This window comes from Periplaneta americana, chromosome 1 (genome assembly GCF_040183065.1).
Source record: "Periplaneta americana isolate PAMFEO1 chromosome 1, P.americana_PAMFEO1_priV1, whole genome shotgun sequence".
Taxonomy (NCBI): Eukaryota; Metazoa; Arthropoda; class Insecta; order Blattodea; family Blattidae; genus Periplaneta; species Periplaneta americana.
In genome coordinates, this window is record NC_091117.1 from 47274013 (window position 1) to 47295900 (window position 21888).

At 33.8% G+C, this 21888-nt stretch overlaps 1 protein-coding gene across 1 annotated transcript in view; it reads right to left on the bottom strand.

Annotated features, from left to right (window-relative positions):
* Window positions 1-21888, bottom strand: part of mmd (disintegrin and metalloproteinase domain-containing protein mind-meld) — a 1174763-nt gene that overhangs the window by 169064 nt on the left and 983811 nt on the right. The window contains exons 7-8 of the mRNA XM_069819516.1: window positions 4179-4520; window positions 3408-3482 (exon numbers count right to left, since the gene is read on the bottom strand). Coding sequence (XP_069675617.1) covers window positions 3408-3482; window positions 4179-4520 — 417 coding nt within the window. The remainder of the gene's footprint in view (window positions 1-3407; window positions 3483-4178; window positions 4521-21888) is intronic.

Genomic DNA, 21888 nt, shown 5'->3' on the forward strand with positions numbered 1-21888 from the left:
GCTATGATTTTATCCGTAACCAAATACTTTCTAAGAAATATGAAATTACAATAATATGCATGTACAACAAAGTTTTCATCAAAATGACCTAAAACAAGAGTTGAGTAATTAATATAATACTGAAGATAAGCTGTAAAATGCAAATCTAGTTTTTCAGGTAAAGCTCCCTGTGAAGCAGACTTGAATAATTTCAAGGGAAAAGTTGTTTCGGGGCCGAGTATCGATCCCGGGATCTCTGGTTGAACGTACCATTTTTGTGCTTCTAGCTTAGTTTCTGAGAATAAGGCACATGCGTTGTGAATTTATTAAAAATAACAACTGTTATTACCCAGTTGTTATTATTATGTGGCAACCTAATCTAGGGGTAGTTTCCCCATTACTGTCTTCAAGGGTACACCGAGGTGAAATTTAAGTTTTCTAAACAAATAAGAGTAGAAGTGTGAAATTTTGTACATTTATTTTACTTCTTATAAATAGTGTGTATTCAATTTTATCTAAATAGGTTAAGAATGTCTGAATTATTAACATTTTGTAAATTTAATTTATTAACAAAATCGCTATTATTTATACAAATTTACAATGTTTAATTGAAATTCCACTTTGTAGCTTTCAAACACACCAAAACAAAACGTAGTGTCCAGTGTTTTAATTTATTTAACTCCCCCCCTAAAAGAAAACAAAATTATGTTTCATATTGTCAACTTTAAAAGCAGCTGAAAATTGGTCCCGGTAATGTATGAAAAAAAAAATCCATATTTAAAAAACGTGAGACAAAAATTCTGATACTATGTTTTATTACACAATATTAAAAAAGTGTAACAAAAATCATTCATGTAGTAAAAATTATGTAGAATGAACAGGATTTTTAGTAAATTAAAATGTGCAAAAAAAAAAAAACAAGAGCAGAGAAGAATGAGTTTGAAATATTTCAAATGAATATAAACACATGCATATACCTTTTAAAAACGGCCGCCAAAACATGAAATTGGAGAGTCGTAAGTGAATGAATATTGTTTCAGATCATTCTTAGGCCATAATAAATTTATTAATGCTAAAAACTAAAAATGTGACTTTTTGACCAAAAATAACAAACCTTCACTAAGGTGTACCCTAAACAATGACCTTCGTGGTTAAACTTGGACACAACTCTTAGCTGTCGCAAGAGTAATCTCAAGTTCTGTAATGTCATATTATGTATTACATTTTAAATGAACCTCTTTGTATGTGTAACTTACACGATAAATATGTGGTTTTTTAGAATATAATGTCAGGACACAGAAACTAATTTAGAAATGCTGGTCATTCGGGAAGCATAGTGCCGTATTTTTAGATTAGAAAGGAAGATAGCTGCGAAGGCAGAATGACAATTGCATCTTCTGGTGGCGCCAACTCTTTCTGAACATGCTTCTTATGCAAATTAAATTATGTCATTACAAAGTTGAGAATGCTACTTCGAGGTCATATTCTGGAACCTGAGGACTCAAAATTCTCAGACCAAGAAAATAACACCACAAACTTTACTTGGTATTCTGTGGCTATCAAAGGAAATACACTTTGAATACAAACTACGTAAACACCGGATCTGTTCTTGTAATTGCTTTTATCAATATGAACAGGAAAATTAAATTTTATAAAATAGACTCCCTTCGTTGGTCTGTACCAACACGTTTACCTTTAAATTCATATTCAGCTGAAATGTTTAATTGTTCATTCTTGGATACACCCTTTTAACAATAATTATAATCATTGATGAATGTTATTGAACAAACAATAATATTATATTCTGGTGGTAAATGGGATCACCCATCTCCAGCATCCTAACCGAAATTTTCATATACAACATAGAACAGACACACATTCTAAACAAAGACAACAATAAACACTCAGACAACATTTACTGACACAGATACGTAGACACATATAATACCACAAATATCACAGTCACGAAGCTCAATATGTAGGGAATATGCATCCAATGACAGTTTAACTTCAGTTGCTAGCCGTTAGGATCGCTACTATCGCCTCATCACAGACAATGCGAAATAGTACTGGCACAGTCTATTGTTCCCAGTACTTTCAGTTGCTAACCGCTTGGAACACTGTATCACAAGAAATGCAAAAAATCACCTCAAGCTTCGTGACTGTATGATATTAGACTGTGCTAATATTATACAAAGGAAACAAAAGACATTGAAAACCTACACAAACACATAAACAAAATATACTCGAAACTATACTACACACTAGAAATAGAGAACAACAAATCTATAAATTTCTTAGACATTACAATAACAAAAACAGACAACAAACATAGTTCAAAATATATAGGAAACCCAAGACCACGGTAGCACATACGCAACACCTCCAATAACCCCACACAACACATACAAGCGGCATTTCGATCAATGATACACAGACTCATCAACATTCCTATGGGCCAAGAAATAAGGAAGAAATACACACTATCAAATACATAGCACAGGAAAATGGATACAACCCCCACTTAATAGGTAAAAAACATCATAAGGAAGACTAAACGTAAGCAAGAAAACGCAACACAAACCTAAGAACAAATAAATACATCACGCTAACATACGAATACAAAAACACATACATGATTGCATAATCTTTCAAGAAACTAAAATACAGCATTGCATACAGAACACACTAAAAGAACATCTTAACATACAGACAAGAGACACAAACAAATACAACTTAACAAGTGTATACAAACTATCATGCAATAGTTGTAACGACTTCTACATTGGACAAACTGGAAGATCATTTCAAACATGTTACAAGGAACATAATAGTCATAACAAAACCACATAACAATTATTCAACCTACGCAGAACACATCACAAACTTCAACCATAACTACAGCAACACAGACACTGACATGAAAATACATACTACACATCAAGCCAAAAAATCAGAAACTTGACACTCTAGAACAATATGAGATTTTCAGACACACAAAAACACAACCACAACACATCCTGAACACTCAACTGAATTTCAAAACACACACCCTTTTCCACACAATCATGAATACACCCCACCACAACAGGAAACCAGAAGAAAGCACTGAAACTCACTAGGATTCAGAGGATGATGCAAAACTACTCGAAACTTGTTAGATAATTTGTCACCAGAATAAATAATAGGCCTATTAACACAGTTATTACTTGATCAATAACGTTCATCAATTTTTAATTGTGTCAGACCTTTGCATACAATCAATTTATTGCTTTACATAGCTTAACATTTTATGAAAATAAATTAAATTCTATTTATATTTTCAATATAACTGATCTTAGAATAACCTACTGCTAGTGGCAAATTTTCGTAGCATCAACTAAGCGGAAATAAGCTAATTTAAACAACACTGAGATTAAGATACTCACCAAATCTGCGATATTGGCAACTTGGATGGCATCATGGACAACTTCCATCCTCGTGCTGCCGTTACGTTTTTCAAACTGAAAATTATTACACGTAATTATAAGTAAAGCACATTTAAATAGACCTACAGGTACAACGATCTTAACTTGATAATATGTATTTTGTAAGTAACATACATTAAAAAGAAGGTGAGGTGAAGAAGAACGAGAAATGATAAATGCAAGGAAGAAGAAAAGAAATTGAGGAAGTGAGAAAAGAAAAATAAAATAAAAAAGTCTTGAGAACAAAGAAGAAAGAAACAGAAGAGAGAAAGGAGCTAAATAAAAACATTAGATTAATAAATAACAATTTAAGAGAGGAAAGGAAAGCAATGACTGATAAAGGATAAAGAAAGAAGAGAAAGAACAGAAAAAATATGAAGTTCGAAGTAAAGAAGGAAAAGATGGACTTATAGAAACAAAGAAAATTAAATAAAGAATGGGTGAAAGTAATAAAGAATCAAATACAAATAAAATAGAATAAGGGGAAGTAAGAAAAATAGAATGGTTAATTGGAATATATAAACAGAGAATAAATGAGAGAAAAATGTAAGAAACAATAGAAAGAAGGATGACATAAGAGAGAAATCAAGAAGAATGGCAGGAAATAGAAAGGGTCTGAAAATTAACAGAAATTAAAGGAAAGAAAGGGGATCAGAAGTACGCAAGAGACAGACGGTATAAATTCATTACAATTAACTCAGTGGACGAATAAGGGAGAACGCACTCACTCACCATAGCCTTGTCGATGACTATTGCAGTTTCAATGTACTTTGTAGCTTCCCTGACGTCCCTACGGTACCGAGCATACTCTTCTCGGTCCCTGAGATTCCTGCTCCCTTCTTTGACGTCTCTGCGGACCCTAGCTCCTTTTCTGAGAGTCCATCGGAACTTCGGGCCTATCCGGACGCTTCTTCGGTATCTCGAACCGGAAGCGTTGGCCCCTGCGCCCTCCGTCATCCCGGAAACATGCTTTTGGCGCCTGTAGTTCTTCATCCTCCACTCCAGGTTCCCCGAGTTGGCACAGCCTTTGTTCGTCTTTGTGCGGGCCTCGAAGATGACATGAGGATGTTTCTGCTAAAGAAGAGCCGGGAGGCAAAGCTGTGCAGTTATCCGGGTCGTTCTCTTACTCATAGACAGCTGCATATCACAACATGTAGGAAATTCACAATCCAAGGTTCCGAATTGCCTTATAACTGACAAGTTTTCACCGCTGGTTGTCGTTTGAACAAGGATGTATAATATTAGGACATTCGAAAAGTAATGGCAACATAGTTACTGTTTCACACTAAATTTATTTAGGTTACTTTTGACATTACATAGGCCTACTGCAAATATAGTCTCCTGCCATGTCAACAAAACGTTGCCAAATTCTTGGAAGACGGCAGTCTCCATTTGAAACAGCATTTCTGGATACCTCTCTCACTGATAAATCTAAAGATCTTCGGATGTCAACTCTTGATTGAAAGCGAATGCCTCACTTAACATATTTCGATTAATACCTGGTATATAAATATTTTGTGGCAATAGGAACCTTACATTGTCACTTCTCTCATATAACGTTACATTCATAGAAATAACCTCACTTATAATAATATGTTCTCAGAGATGAAATAAAATAACACTAACAAACACTTTCAATTATTGCAATGGTACTTATTTTATCTCACGTTCTACTGAGATCTATAAAGATACTTACTTACTTACAAACTTACTTACAAATGGCTTTTAAGGAACCCGAAGGTTCATTGCCGCCCTCACATAAGCCCGCCAGCGGTCCCTATCCTGTGCAAGATTAATCCAGTCTCTATCATCATACCCAACCTCCCTCAAATCCATTTTAATATTATCCTCCCATCTACGTCTCGGCCTCCCTAAAGGTCTTTTTCCCTCCGGTCTCCCAACTAACATTCTATATGCATTTCTGGATTCGCCCATACGTGCTACATGCCCTGCCCATCTCAAACGTCTGGATTTAATGTTCCTAATTATGTCAGGTGAAGAATACAACGCGTGCAGTTCTGTGTTGTGTAACTTTCTCCATTCTTCTGTAACTTCATCCCGCTTAGCCCCAAATATTTTCCTAAGCACCTTATTCTCAAACACCCTGAACCTATGTTCCTCTCTCAGAGTAAGAGTCCAAGTTTCACAACCATACAGAAGAACCGGTAATATAATTGTTTTATAAATTCTAACTTTCAGATTTTTGGACAGCAGACTGGATGATAAGAGCTTCTCAACCGAATAATAACACGCATTTCCCATATTTATTCTGCGTTTAATTTCCTCCCGAGTGTCATTTATATTTGTTACTGGTTCTCCAAGATATTTGAATTTTTCCACCTCTTCGAAGGATAAATCTCCAATTTTTATATTTCCATTTCGTACAATATTCTGGTCACGAGACATAATCATATGCTTTGTCTTTTCGGGATTTACTTCCAAACCGATCGCTCTACTTGCTTCAAATAAAATTTCCGTGTTTTCCCTAATCGTTTGTGTATTTTCTCCTAACATATTCACGTCATCCGCATAGACAAGAAGCTGATGTAACCCGTTCAATTCCAAACCCTGCCTGTTATCCTGAACTTTCCTAATGGCATATTCAAGCGCGAAGTTAAAAAGTAAAGGTGATAGTGCATCTCCCTGCTTTAGCCCGCAGTGAATTGGAAAAGCATCAGATAGAAACTGACCTATACGGACTCTGCTGTATGTTTCACTGAGACACATTTTAATTAATCGAACTAATTTCTTGGGAATACCAAATTCAATAAGAATATCATATAATACTTCCCTCTTAATCGAGTCATATGCCTTTTTGAAATCTATGAATAACTGATGTACTGTACCCTTATACTCCCATTTTTTCTCCATTATCTGTCGAATACAAAAAATCTGATCAATAGTCGATCTATTACGCCGAAAACCGCACTGATGATCCCCAATAATTTCATCTACGTACGGAGTTAATCTTCTCAAAAGAATATTGGACAAAATTTTGTACGACGTCAACAAAAGTGATATTCCTCGAAAGTTACCACAGTTGGTTTTGTCCCCCTTTTTAAAAATAGGTACAATTATGGACTCCTTCCATTGTTCTGGTACAATTTCCTTTTCCCAAATAGCAAGTACAAGTTTATAAATTTCGCTATATAATGCACTTCCACCCTCTTGTATTAATTCTGCTGGAATTTGATCGATACCTGGAGACTTGTACTTTTTCAGATTTTCTATCGCAATTTTGACTTCTGAAAGTGTGGGTTCGGGTATAAATGGCTCAGCAGTTTGTATTTCAATTTCGTCCCGATCATTTCTATTTGGCCTATGTACATATAGTAGTTGCGCAAAATAGTTTTTCCATCTGTTTAGGATTGATGGAGAGTCTGCAAGCAAGTCACCATTCTCATCCTTGATTACGTTTACCCTTGGCTGATATCCGTTCTTAAATTCCTTTATACCCTTATATAAATCTCGAATGTTTTTATTCTTACTATTTGTTTCTACCTCATTCAGTTTTTCCTTCAAGTAACCTCTCTTTTTATTCCTAAGTGTACGACTTGCTTCCCGTCTTTCATTGAAATAATTATCTCTCTTCTCCTCAACTGGATCCTGTAAGAATTTCAATTTTGCCTGTTTCCTTCTTTCTACTACCATGCAACAATCTTCATCAAACCACGGTTTCTTTTTCTTAGTTTCATAATAACCTATGCTCTGCTCAGCTGCAATTTTGATACTATCTCTGATATTTTCCCACACGCTATTAACATCTAATTCTTTCTCAACTTCGTCGGAACTTTCTAAAGTGGCAAACCTATTCGAAATTTCGACCTGATAATTTTGCTTAGCTTCCTCGTCCTTTAATTTCAAAATATTGAATTTAGTAATATTAACTTGCTGCTCTACTCGCTTGGCTACTGATAATCTTTCTCTTAATTCTCCAATCACCAAATAATGGTCAGAATTACAGTCTGCACCCCTGAAAGTTCGAATATCTACTATACTAGTATGTCTCCGTTTATCTATCAAGATGTGATCTATTTGGTTGTGTGTCAATCCATCTGGAGAAGTCCAAGTATATTTATGTATATCCTTATGGGGGAATGTTGTACTTTTGACAATTAAATTTTTCGATGTGGCAAAGTTGACTAATCTAACTCCATTGTCAGTACTAATTGCGTGTAGGCTCTCTTTTCCAATAGTTGGTCTAAAAATATCCTCCCGTCCTACTTTAGCATTGAAATCCCCCAATAAAATTTTCATGTGATATCTAGGGAACTGATCAAAAGTATGTTCCAATTCCTCATAGAAGCTATTCTTTATATGGTCGTCTTTCTCTTCTGTAGGGGCGTGAGCATTTATAACTATGATGTCGCACCATCTACCCTTAAGTACTAAATATGATAACCTGTCACTGATAAATTCGACCTTTTTTACTGCTGATTTTATCCTTTTATGAACTATAAAGATACAGATATATAAAACTCTGACAAGGCCAATTCGCACATACGCATCTGAAACATGGACTATTAGTAAAACGAATGAGTATGACCTCCTCTCTTTTGAAAGGAAGATACCATAAAGGACTTATGGGCCAATATGTGAGAATGGCATATGGAGGAAGAGGTACAACTATAGTCTAGTATATACAGTCACGAAGCTCAATACGTAGGAAATATTCATCCATAGATAGTTGCTAACCACTAGGATCGCTACTATCGCCTTATCACAGACAATGCGAAATAGTACCTGCACAGTCTATTGTTTCAAGTACCCTCAACAACTCAAGCTTCGTGACTGCATATACCAGACTGTGGTACAACCAAGAGCTGTATACACTCTTTAAGAATCCTGATATCAGTAAATACATCAAGATATCCAGATTGAGGTGGGCAGGACATCTAATGGGGATGAAAGATGAAGAAATCCCAAGAAAAATAATTACAATACAAATGGGTGGCCAGATTGAGAGAGGAAAGCCAAGATTGAGGTGGATAGATGGAGTGAATGGGGATGTTGTATCATTAAGAATGAGGAACTGGAGAATGATTGCGTTGGATCAGGACAGGTGGAGGAGAGTTCTTGAGGAGGCCCAGATTCAGAGATGAATAGTAGCGCCAAGGATGTTGATGATGACCAGACTTAGCATTTTTGTCACACTGAATTTATCGAGAAATATAGCCTTGTACGGAAGGAATTCAAATGTCTGGCGTCCACTGCATAAGTGGCGGTACAGTAGGTCTACGATGAATATAAATAATGGAGTATATCATGACAATACTGCAACTTAATTTTAATGGTTTGCGCAACCGAAACGTTTTGAACAAATATGTTGGCCCTTCCATTGACTACAATTTTATTTCAAAATTAATAATCTGATAATAAATATACAATAGAAGTTTTATACATATACAGGGTCATTCACGAGGATTTACCATCCCTTTCAGAGCTTATTTCCGAAGAAATTCTGAGCAAAAAATGTCATATAAACATTTGTCCTAATCTCAATATTTTCAGAATTATGCTAATTTGAAATTGTTTGTAAAATACCATTATTGTTGAGGTTTAAGGGTAAAAGAATATTACAGATAAAGAATGAACTATTCAGGACTATCATTTATTTAATTAGCTAATATTCTGAAACTAGAAAAGTGTTGTGAATTCCATAGTTGCGTCGTACAGATTTTTTTTTTCGATTTTTATCAACAAAATTACATTTTCATATAGCTACATTTATCACAACAATTGTCACAAATCACGCCACTCTTGTAAATTCATTAAGATTGTACATTAGGATGTAAAGAATCAAGTTCCTAAATTCGTATGATTTGTAACAATTTTTGTGATAAGTGCGTAAGAATGATGTAATTTTTAGTTAAAAATTGAAAAACAAAATCTGTACAAAGCAATTAATAACACATTTTTAGCTTCAGAACACTAGCCAATTAAATAAATGACACTTGTGAATAGTTCATTCTCTATTTTTAATATTTTTTACCTTTAAAACTAAAGAAAGAACGTATTTTACTAACAACTTTAAATTAGTGTAACTCTGAAAATATTGAGATTAGGACACATGTTTATATGACTTTTATGCTCAGAATGTCTTCGGAAATAAGTTCCGCAAGGGACGGTAAATCCTCGTGAATCACCCTATATACAACGACAATTTACACCTATTTATTTAAATAACTACTATTACAATGACAAAAATGTACATTCTGAGATTATGTAACTGAAACCTCTTTACAATATTGTCACTTATCATGATTAAGCGCAAATCAATGAAAAACTGCGAATGATTACAATTAGAATCTGCATCTCTTACAGCAAGAAACAATAGCAAATGTGCTGTATGTTTTTTACTGCCACAGTGAATTTGAATACCTCGTCGTCTTTCTACCTTCAGTTCCAATTCACACTTTACTAGGGGCAGGTATTTATGGAGACTAATTTTATCATTTGTGTTTTTTAATATTGGATCGGCAGATATTGTTGGAGATAGATGGAAATTTTGGAATTGGAGTATTAATTCAGTATGAATATTACTTTCCAAATAATTAACATTAAAGGTTCATTGGATTCTGTTAAAGGTGCGATATGGCCAATAGACAATATTTGTTGGATTGAGACTGTATTTAACACACATTCATTAAAAACGAAAGAAAACTTGCAGCCTCAAATTAACACTTTCAAATTATTAGTCAAATATTGAATTCTCCGTCTTTTGAGTTCACTAATGTAGAATACCTGGAATACCATGTAATGTAGCCTACTTGATTATATAACAAATTCAAGTGAGAAAAAAATCCGAAAAAAACTCAGAATATGGAATTCTCTATAAAACGACGCAATAGTAATAAATTCTCGAATGTGCTCATATTTCGCTATTAGAACTCTATTTCGCGATTTGTCGCGATTGTTTTATCCGCATATTATTAATCAGAATCGTTTAATTCGTAAAGATTAGTAAATATCTATTGTATATCTAATTGGTCGTTATTTTCGCGATCTCTATAAATTCCCGGCCCTGGATATTACAGTTATTTGTTACATACAACACGAGCTATGCGCTCTAAAAATCTGCAGGATTACTTCACTTCCACTCTGCATATTTTAAAATTAACTACACTGCATTTTTTTTGTATTCTCTTAAAAATGAACAAGAGTATAAACGATAACGCACAATTTATTAATCTCAGTTTTCGTATGGACCGACACTTGTGCATTAAAATGTAGCCATGTGAAGAAACACACAAATTGATGTTGATTTGGGCTACAATTCTGTCGGCAGCGTTACATAACAAACTGCAACTGTCAGATATCATGAAATAGACAAAACGATTCCATAACAAGATTATTTTGTTACCACTAGTGGACTACGTGTTTGAACAATTGGGACATGCAGCTGATATATGTTTGGTCATTACTATGATTTCGCCCCGAAACACAAATACAGAAGACAGGCAGATAAATGAGGTGCAATTTGTTTTCATGTTGCAAGGCAGCCGCAGTGAATGACACTTTTATAATAATTTATCAATTGCTAATGAGTAAGGCCGGCTTTGACGGGACGTGGACCTGGAGTGTATGAGAGAACAGCAGCGAAACTTGAGAACACTTTACATAGGCGCTGGAATCTCTCTTCCTCTGCTACAAACAATTCAATAGAATGGTATTATAATTGCGACGAAGGCTTTCTCTATTTCAGTGAAAAGAACCATAATCTCTTTGACACAACAGATTGTTCCAACAAATGTAGGCTAGGTAGTTATTTTGTAAACCTGATTAAAATAAGAATTATGCAATAACTAACAGAAAGACTAAGAGACAAAGACGCCAATTAACACAAAAACAAGTAGATAAACAAATGTCTGTACACAAACAAATAACAAACTAATAGATTACCTGACCGAATAACAAAAAAACTGACAAATAAATAATGATGTAGGCGTAATATCCGCCATCGGTCCCTCTGCAAGATTAATCCAGTCCCTACCATCATATTCGCGATCATATTCGTGAAAATTGTTTAGATCCCAAAGGTTGTAAATGTCCACCATTGAAAGAATGTATGTCAAATATCTGGGTATCATTATTGATCAGAATTTAAAATGGCCTCATCACATTACTTATCTTTGTAAGAGACTTCGTAAAACAATTTATAAATTCGTTAATCTTCGATGCTACTTACCCATTAGAGTTCTACGAAATGTTTATTTGGCCATTATTCAGTCTATCATTCAATATGGTATAATTGTTTGGGGTGGAAGTACAAAAATTAATCTTAGTCCGTTAAATTTACTACAAAAACGAATAATTAAAATTTGTTTGAAGAAACGTTTCGATTATCCAACTAAATTAATTTATTCTGAATTTAATGTATTTAATATTGAAGAAATTTATAAGTATACGCTGTTAAAATGTTATCATAAAAATCGTAATAAGTTTGTATTACAGAAACATAATTATGACACAAGACGAAATATTAATTTAACATTAGTAGAACCTAAATGTCTCACATCTGCTGGTCTAAAGCATAGCATTAATTTTGGCCCTCGGTTATACAATGCTTTAACTAAATTACACCCAGAACTTCTAACATGTAACCCACTAACATATAACAAGAAAATTAGAAACGTGTTAATATCTTCAATTTGATTAAATAAATTTATAGCCTATGTGTATAAATTAATCAACCTATATTATATTTGTATTCTATAATTTTGAAATATATATAGTCCTACTTTTCACGTGCGATATTATTCTTCTTCTCTAGTGTTAATATTATATTATATAATTCCAGTGCCGCGGTAATTTAAATTTTAGTTCCTACTTTATTTTACTTATTTATTTTTATTATTTTTTTATTTTCTATATTTCTCTTATATTGATATTGTATTATATAACTTCTGTAACTGTAATTTTAATTCTATTTTATTTTATTTTATATTCTCTTATAGGCCTATTAATATTATATCTGAACTGCGACCGAACACGAGCGCTGCTCATTCGGTCTCAAATTTTGTTAATACTACTGTATCTCCTGTTTTATATTGTTTCTATTATTTTATTTCTATTTCTCTTGTTTGTTTGTAATCATATTCTTTATTCTGTATATTTAAATATAAATAAATAAATAAATAAATAAATAAATAAATAAATAAATAAATAAATAAATAAATAAATAAATAAACAAACAAACAAACAAACATACAAATAAATAAATAAATAAATAAATAAATAAATAAATAAATAAATAAATAAATAAATAAATAAATAAATAAATAAATAAATAAATAAATAAATAAATCTATTATGCGTTCTGCAACCAAGTGCATTTTAATAGAAAATTATGCTGAAAGTCAGCATAGTTTAGCAACAGCGCATCGCCGGCTTACTTACACACAAGCACTCGGTCTAAATAGCAGCATTCCGTCCCTTAGTCACAGCAGTAGGGTTGCCAAGCTTCTTAATGGCAGGAAATAACGATATGTGTATTGTGTAAATATTTTTATTTAATTTGCTATATGCCCTGCCCATCTCAAACGTCTAGATTTAATGCTCCTAATTATGTTAGGCGAAGAATAAAATGCGTGCAGTTCTGTGTTGTGTAACTTTCTCCATTCTCCTGTAACTTCATCCCTCTTAGCCCCAAATATTTTCTTAGGCACCTTATTCTCGAATACTCTTCCTCTCTCAAGGTGAGAGTCTAAGTTACACAACCATACAGAACAACCGGTAATATAACTGTTTTATAAATTCTAACTTTCAGCTCTTTTGAGAGCAGACTGGATGACAAAAGCTTCTCAACCGAATAATAACAGGTATTTTCCATATTTATTCTGCATTTTACTTCCTCTCGAGTGTCATTTTTTATTTGTTACTGTCGATCCTAGGTACTTCAATTTTTCAACCTCTTCAAAGGATAGCCTACATTTCCAATTTTTATATTTTCTTTTCGTATTATGTTCTGGTCACGATACATAGTCATATAGATACTATCTTTTTTTATCGGGGTTTACTTCCAAACCTGTCTCCTTACTTGCTTCCCGTGTTTTTTCTAAAAGTTCGTGGATTTTCTCCTAACATATTCACGTCAGCTGATGTAACGCGTTCGATTGCAAACCCTCTCTGCTTTCCTGGACTTTCTGAATGGCATATTCTAGAGCAAGTTAAAAAGTAAAGATGACAGTGCATTTCCTTGCTTTAGGTAGGCCTAAACTTTAGTAAACGAACATAACAAGCAAAGAAACAAATTACTAGTGACTAAGAAACTGAAAAACAAACGAAGATACTAACTAAACTAAACTAAATTAAACTAATCAAGTTCACTTTCTACATGAAAAATGAAGCGACAAAGGTGACTATTAACATACTCATAGCATGAGTGCAGATGTGTTTGAACTAACCACTGTTTAACTAGCAGCCTACAAAATTATTGTAACATTTCTCAGAATATTCACATATTTCAAGTACACACATACATTGAACACGTTGTTGGAATTTCTCTGTCATTTGTTTAGATGTAACGATTTTGTTCAGGTGACAGCACATTCCAGGACTGACAACTCAAATGAGACACAACTAATATGTGGTACCACTGCAATGCAATTATTTCACTTGCTACAATAATAATCATATACAGGCCTACCGTATGCCTTCTGGGCGTAGAACGCAAAGATTTAACATTTCCATAAGAAATCCATGCATAAAAACAATAAAGAAATAATTCAATTAGTGGGCCGTGCTTATAAATTAGCAGGCTTTGACAATTTGTAAAACAAGAGAATATCACGCGTTGACTTAGCAACCATTAATGATGTTATCTTGTTTTACAAATTGCCAAAGTATGTTAATTTCTAAACATGGCCGACTGATTAAGTTATTTCTTCATTATATTTATACATACATTTCTTATGGGAATGTTAAATTCCTCTGTCCCACCCTCAGTAAAACAAATTATATATAAAATAATAAATGAATGAATGAGCGAACGAATATACGAAGGAACAAAGGAGCAAATAAATAAATTATAATAAAACAATAAAAGTGAATAAATAAATAAATAAAAGTGAAACAAACAAGTAAAGAAGCAAGTAAATAAGGAAATAGCAAGTGAATAAATAAACAAACAAATAGATAGATAGATAGATAGATAGATAGATAGGTAGATAGATAGATAGATAGATAGATAGATAGATAGATAGATAGATAGATAGATAGATAGATAGATAGGTAGACAGACAGACAGACAGACAGACAGAGGAATGAATGAATAAATAAATAAATAAATAAATAAATAAATAAATAAATAAATAAATAAATAAATAAATAAATAAATAAATAAATAAATCAAATGAAAGCTGTTGAATTTCGTTTATCTCATCAAAATAAATAATTATAAACTTGAAATTTTTGTTACTAAAAGTGATAAACATCTTAATACATAGGTCTGTAATAGTTTAATATTACTCTTTACATTTCAAAAATTTTCAGGGAAGTAAATCTTACCTCTTGCTCTTGCACCAGAGATTTTTCGATACGTGTACTGAAAAGCTCAATTTTCTAATCAACGAACAGTTCATGAAAGTTGTAGTTTACATGCCAAGAAATTTTTTTAAAATTCGAATTTCGGATAATTTTAACTTTTTTCAGATAGCCAAGGATGTTCCAAATAAACAAAAATTCCACTCTATTTGAAACTGCTCATAGTCTTCGGAATGTGACACAGAATAAAATCAAAGCCCCCGGGTCTGGTCCTGAGGAAGTACTTGCCCAGCAAATTATACTAGTGGTCAAGAATGAAAGATGATGACAATAAAATCATAATAAAACAGTAACAATAATAATACCACATTAAATGTGTATATGGAAATTGTCGGAAACGTTGCTCTCTAACAGAGTGGAATTTGGTAACCGAAAGTCATCAGCACAAATGGAAGTGGTTCTAACTTTTTGAAGTGGACTTCTGGCGTACTGTCTCCCTCACAAGCCGAGGGGTGCGGCTATGAGAAGGGAATTAACGGTGCTAATCCGGTTTTAATGGCCATATATACGTTGCTGGTGTTTGTACGCGCTTTAACTCCGAACTCCGGTACATCTGAGGCGCTCAGTGGTGGATTCCACTGGCTGGCCTCTTTACTGTTCAACTTTATGTTTGCTGTTTCATTTATTTTGGTCCAGGCGCACCTCACCAGCTCACGGCTTATTGCCACAGGAAACGAAACTAATCATAACCGAGATACGCCGTGACCAGAGGTGCTATGATTCATGTCTTCGCACTAGTACTCTGGTTTTCCTTGACACTTTGGTTCCAGGATGATTGGTCCACTGCAGTTATGTCCATTTTTCATCAAGTCCAACGAAAAAATGCCCATAATCACGTTATGTCCATAAGCGTTTTGTCCACTGAACATAACGTCCATAGATATTTAATCCACAAACTTATTATGTAGATTAGATTAGATTAGATTTATTTATTTAACCTGGTAGAGATAAGGCCGTCAGGCCTTCTCTGCCCCTCTACCAGGGGATTACAACTATAACATGAACAATAAGATTACAATTAATATTAAATTTACAATTACAATTACAATAAAAATTAAAGTACGACAAGAATACCTGATTAATGAAAGCTAGACATTTTATCATAGAAGTTAAGAACAAAGAATATTTTTGTATTTACTAAATTACAAATTAAACCTACAATAACAAAATTCTATAGTGATGAAATTACCGGATATTGAGATATTTTGTGGTAGATTAAAAGAACTATTTACAAGAAACCATGTCTGAACGAGTCTCAATTACTGACCAAGTGCCTAGTAAGTTTGCGTTTGAATTGAATTTTATTTCGACAGTCCCTGATGCTAGCAGGTAGCGAGTTCCAGAGTCTTGGCAGGGCTATTGTGAAAGAGGATGAGTATGAAGAGGTGCGATGGGATGGTATTGTTAGTATTGTTTCATGGCGAGAGCGTGTGTTCAGATTGTGGTGGGAAGAAAGGTAAGTGAAGCGAGACGACAGGTACGAAGGAATAGAAGCGTTCAAGATTTCGAAGAGAAAGAGAAGTGAATGTAAATTTCTTTTCTTATCTAGTTTAAGCCAACCTATTGCTTCCAGGGATGGGGTAATATGATCATATTTACGAATAAATAATAAGACCTAAAAATTACAATCAAGTTGTGAAAAGGAGCAGATAAATAAGGTTTAAAGTCTTAATAGTTATCACGATTGGTTTAAACATGCACTAAAACCAGACGTAAGTGCAAGTTTGAACCAATAAATTATTGAGATTTGCGATAAATTTATTAGCTTAGGAAATTGTATATTTATTAGCCTATGTATAACTACTTTTGTATATAGATCTGTTTGTTAAATTATTAAGTTTTGTACTTTTGCGAACTAATATCAATTAATCTATCTAATCTAATCTATCTAATCCACAAACAAATATGTCCGCAAGAAATTTTGTCCATATACATTATATACAATGACTTTTACTGTCAATTAATTATAACGTCCGTAATACATCTTACAGAACAGAAATAAAAGGTTGTCTTTTCCACTTCTGTCAGGCCATTTGGCGTCATGTTGTTCAATTTGGATTAAAGGCTGCTTATAATAACAGGGAAAATGACAGAGGAAGAAATGACATCCGAAAGTTAAGGTCCATACTTTTCATACCACTGAATCATATTGTGAATACATTTGATGCAGTTTCTGATGGTGTAGAGAATCAGTATTAGATTTATCATTATACATAGGAAGGACCTTCGTCTGCCAGAGGTAGAAGACGGGAGATGCCGCCTCGCTTTCTTCCGCCTGTCTGGAATGTTTATAACCTAGTCTTGAATGGGACTCAAAGGACAATTAATACAATAATGGCACTCCAAATTTAAAAAAAATGTATAGTAACTCACCATGCTAACATATGGAAGTTCATGGAAAATTTGCAGAACGACCAAAATGACAATCAGTTATTAATAAATCAATTAAAATTATAAAATAATGCATACCTGGTTGACTGTATTATTTCCATCATATTAAAAGCAGACTGATGATTTTTTAAATTGGTTATTACTTCAGATTTGTGAACCTTTTAAATTATGGACAAACCATCTGTGGGCACAAGTACAAATAGACCTGTAATGTAGTGAACTTTAAATAGCTGGACCTATAAATTAATGGACTTTAATGTAAAGGACAGAAGAAACTGGACATTTGGACTGTGGACATAAAAAATGGACATTTTGCCTGTGGACATATCATCCATGTATCGGCACTTTATTATAAACATTATTCCATTACAATCATTATACCTTCTAACCGCATTTTAATTGCCGATCACTAAGCCGGCGACACAATACTGCTGGCACTTCATAGGCTATACCATAGACAAATGACATAGAATGTCCTCCAACTCAATCTATGGTTTCGAGAAATTATATAAAATTTATAAGCGAATGTTAAAACCAATATGGTGGCAAAATCGTAACTAGCTACATCCCATGTTACACATCCCGATCGGTATAACAGGCATCTATTATACCAAAAATATTATTACACTGCTCCGCCTATTTAGTGAGATGCGTTTGAGTCTAAAGAAAGCAGAAAACAGTAGAGATGTCGCATGTAATTAAATTTGTCCGCGAGGTGCGCAGATGATGGCGAGAGGGCGGCGAACAGTCCTGATCTGGCACCATGTGATTACATCTCTTTGGTAGACTAAAGGAATCCCTTCGCGGAACGAGGTTTGAAGATGGCGACTCCCTCGTGCATGCTGCTAAAGACTGGCTCAGACGTGTTGGTCCAGACTTTTACCGCGCAGGTATACAGGCTCTTGTTCCAAGGTATCGTAAGGCAGTTGAAATGGACGGAGATTATGTGGAAAAGTGACATTTTGTTCCTAAAGGATGTATTTACATTCTGTGAAAAATAGAAAAGCTGTAGGATAAAAATGTAATTTTTAAATAAATGTTGTGCATTACCAGCAATCAAAATGTATTGGGAATAAATTTGAATAAGGAACAAAAAAAAGTTTCCTTCCCAGGCAGGATTAGAACCACAAAAATCTTAGTTACCAGTCTATCGTGCTCTAGAGTGAACAAGGCTCTGAAATCAGCTACAAGGGTCGGTCCGGACTCATGTTACTTTCTAGACCATGAGATCTCTCTGTGAGCACGTTCCGTTTGAGTCAACCCTTTAAATTACTCTGTAGTATAAATTTTATTGCTTCTGTTAGTGATCGTGCATATTCTTAGTTTAATGACAAAATTTTGTTAAATCACACGATTTAATTCAGCACTGGCAAAGATCAAGTAGCTAAGACATAGATTATGATTATGATAATGACCACGACGATGAAATCTACTGTATGACTCTCTCGACTTTCCTGCTGTACCAAAGGAAGCCAGATTGAAAATTTTATCGTACTTAAAAGAGTGCTTCAATTCGCGAATCTCCGATCCAATACTCGGCTATAGAAAGTGAGAGAACTTAATTACATAAAATTCTGTAAATTCACGTGATTTAACCCAGTACTGGTTTGTTTACAGCACATCCTTGGATCAAGAATCTGGAGCTAAACTCGTTGCAGAAGAGACCTCGCAGCCTCTAATCAGGGACCGTAGGCTCCTTCAGCAGTATTCCGTTTCATACCGCCCCATTCTGTCTCTACTCTGCCCATCTCCATTTCCCCCATCCCCGTGCGAAACTTTTCTTCCATACAGCCCCTGCGGAGATTACAAGCAAAGCAACGATGTAGTACACACCCCCCGATATCTGCACACAGCTTTAAAACTCGCTTCTCGGCGTAACAATTCCAACAAAAATAAACCTTCCCACCTTCACCTTACTGCGGAGGTTTGTACAAAAATATCAGACTTCTCGGTGATTATATAAGTGAGGTTGTATTTATAATATCTCTAGTTATGAAATATAGCTACAGGATCTCTGACTCAGCAGTTCATAAATTGTTTTAGGCATCACGCACAACACGACTAGGGATAGACACTTTTTTGTCGTAGAAAATTTTCTAACTCACAGCGCTTGTATTTTAGTTTTACTAATGATTTAAAACATCTAAAATAAAAAATAAACATAGACAAGTGGAATGATTAACATATTGCTTCATATGATGCGTTTGAGGAAAGAAACATTTATTTCCAATACAGTACTTTACAGATAGTATGTATTATTACACTTGCTCTACTGTCACTACTATTTAGATTGCTTACTCACACAAAAAAAAATAATTTACATATTTAAGAAGCATATTTAGAGTTATTAAAAGGTTAAATGAGATTTTAAGGGATTACATACATCTTCCATCCTTAAAAATGTCTACGTTTTTACAAATTTTATTCCTCCATATCCTTAAGGTCACAACTTGGGTAGACAAAGAAAAATAAATAATTGATTAAATGGCGATCTTACTCGGATTAATTATGTAAGCATGTGTGGCTTACAGCTGTTTCGGTCCTACTTGACACCATCCTCAGAGTCTACTGGATCTCGACGCTATCTCAACCTCGCTGCCTGTTGTGTGGGTGCGTTCGTGTGATGAAGAGTTGCGTCAAATAGCGTATGTGTTCTGAAATTGATCTGTGTGTTGAGAATTTGATTAGGGTGTGTCTTAGTGTGTCTATATATTTCATATTACATAATTAACACGAGTAAGATCGCCATTTAATCAATTATTTATATTCAAGTGTTAAAAGTAGTGTACGAAAGATTCAACATGGATTACAAAGAAAAAGGTTGGATTCAGACTATGAACTATGACAGACCATTATTATACCAGATTGACGACAATCAGCATAGAATTGGACCATTTCGACGCATTCTGCTTGCTAGAACATGTTATATTTAGTGTTGTGGGATTTAATCGATTAATCTGATCGATTAACCGATCAATTTCTGTTGTAAGATTAATCGATCAAATATATTTAATAGAATAATCGAGGGGACTAAAATTAATCCGTTGTACTTGATATTGGTAATATTTTGTTATTGCAAACTCAGACTAAAAATTCTGACAATATTCGTCTCTCATGTCATTCTTCTCTTTCTAAAATCTTGTAATCCGATTACAATAGGGACCAGTTTGCTGTTTTGACCACTGCAATTTCTTTACTGAGTTTGTAGATGAAGCGTGTGTGTTTAGTTTGCTAAACAAAAAAATCAGTTTTCTGTGTTCTGTGAAAAGTTGAATTCTTTGTAAGTTCATGCATATGTATATACACTTTTTGCTGGTTGAGTGGAAGAGAAGGCCTTACGGCCTTAACTCTGCCAGCTAAAATAAATCATTATTATTATTATTACTATTATTAAAAGTGAAAGCTCCATTATGTCATATGAGAATTTGAGAGGTAAACTCGGTGAAACGTTTGAATTTAAATTGAACGATCGTGGAGAAGTGCTTGACAGAAAACAGTTCTTTCTTGTTTAGTGATAGAGGAAACATTCTTAGTAAACGTAGAATGGCATTTAATTCGGAGCTTGTGAATACACTCACACGTTTAAAATCATGGCTGAAGCAATATTAACTAGATGAGTCTTCATATATTTTTATTTGTGTTTGTCTCAAAAATCCCTGGAGAAATTGACACAAATTATAAGCTTACACAATAAACATGTTAGTAAATAACTGAAATAGTACTGTTTTCTAATCGATGATTAATCTATCGATTAATCGATTAAATTCAAATAGTTAATCGATTCAATATTTTGATCGATCGACAGCATTAGTTATATTCAATTCTTCTCTCGCTATCTTTCACTTTTGCTTTTGCTTTCACGAGTTTCAGAGATTCGAAACGTCAATGATTACTGGAGACAGGATTCGAGCTTTTATAGGTACTTTCCGTTTGAAAATAGTTTTAACTAGAATGTTTTAGAATCACTTGGAATCGGAATTCGAAATTAAAGATTACGAAAAGAAGAACCGGGGATCGAACCCTCACAGGCAGTCGAAATATTCATAAAACCCATTACTCTAGCTGAGATAGCCATTAACTACCTTAAGGGCTATTTTGATGAAATTTTATAAGCTTAATATCTGAAAATTGCTCTTCGATCTAAAAGAAAAAAAATATATATAGGCCTATATATTTTATATTTGCCTATATAAACAGTTTTTGGAATTGTGAATTTTCATTTTTTTTACCAAACTGCTGTTTAAAAAATTACTTCCAAGATTTTCAATAATTTTTAGTAGCCTAATTTTTTTTTTGTCTTAAAGGTAAAATTCCTATTAACAAATCTCCGTTCAATGGTAAGATTATCTGTACTGCAAGAATAACATTTTTCCTTCGTGGTATTTACATTTTTAAGTACCTAGTTTTTCTTTGATTTTTTTGTTTTTAATTGCATTTAAAGACAGGTAAAGATTGAGCTTTAGTCTGTTCACCTTATTAAGAAGAAGGGCCAAGTAAAATGTCATGC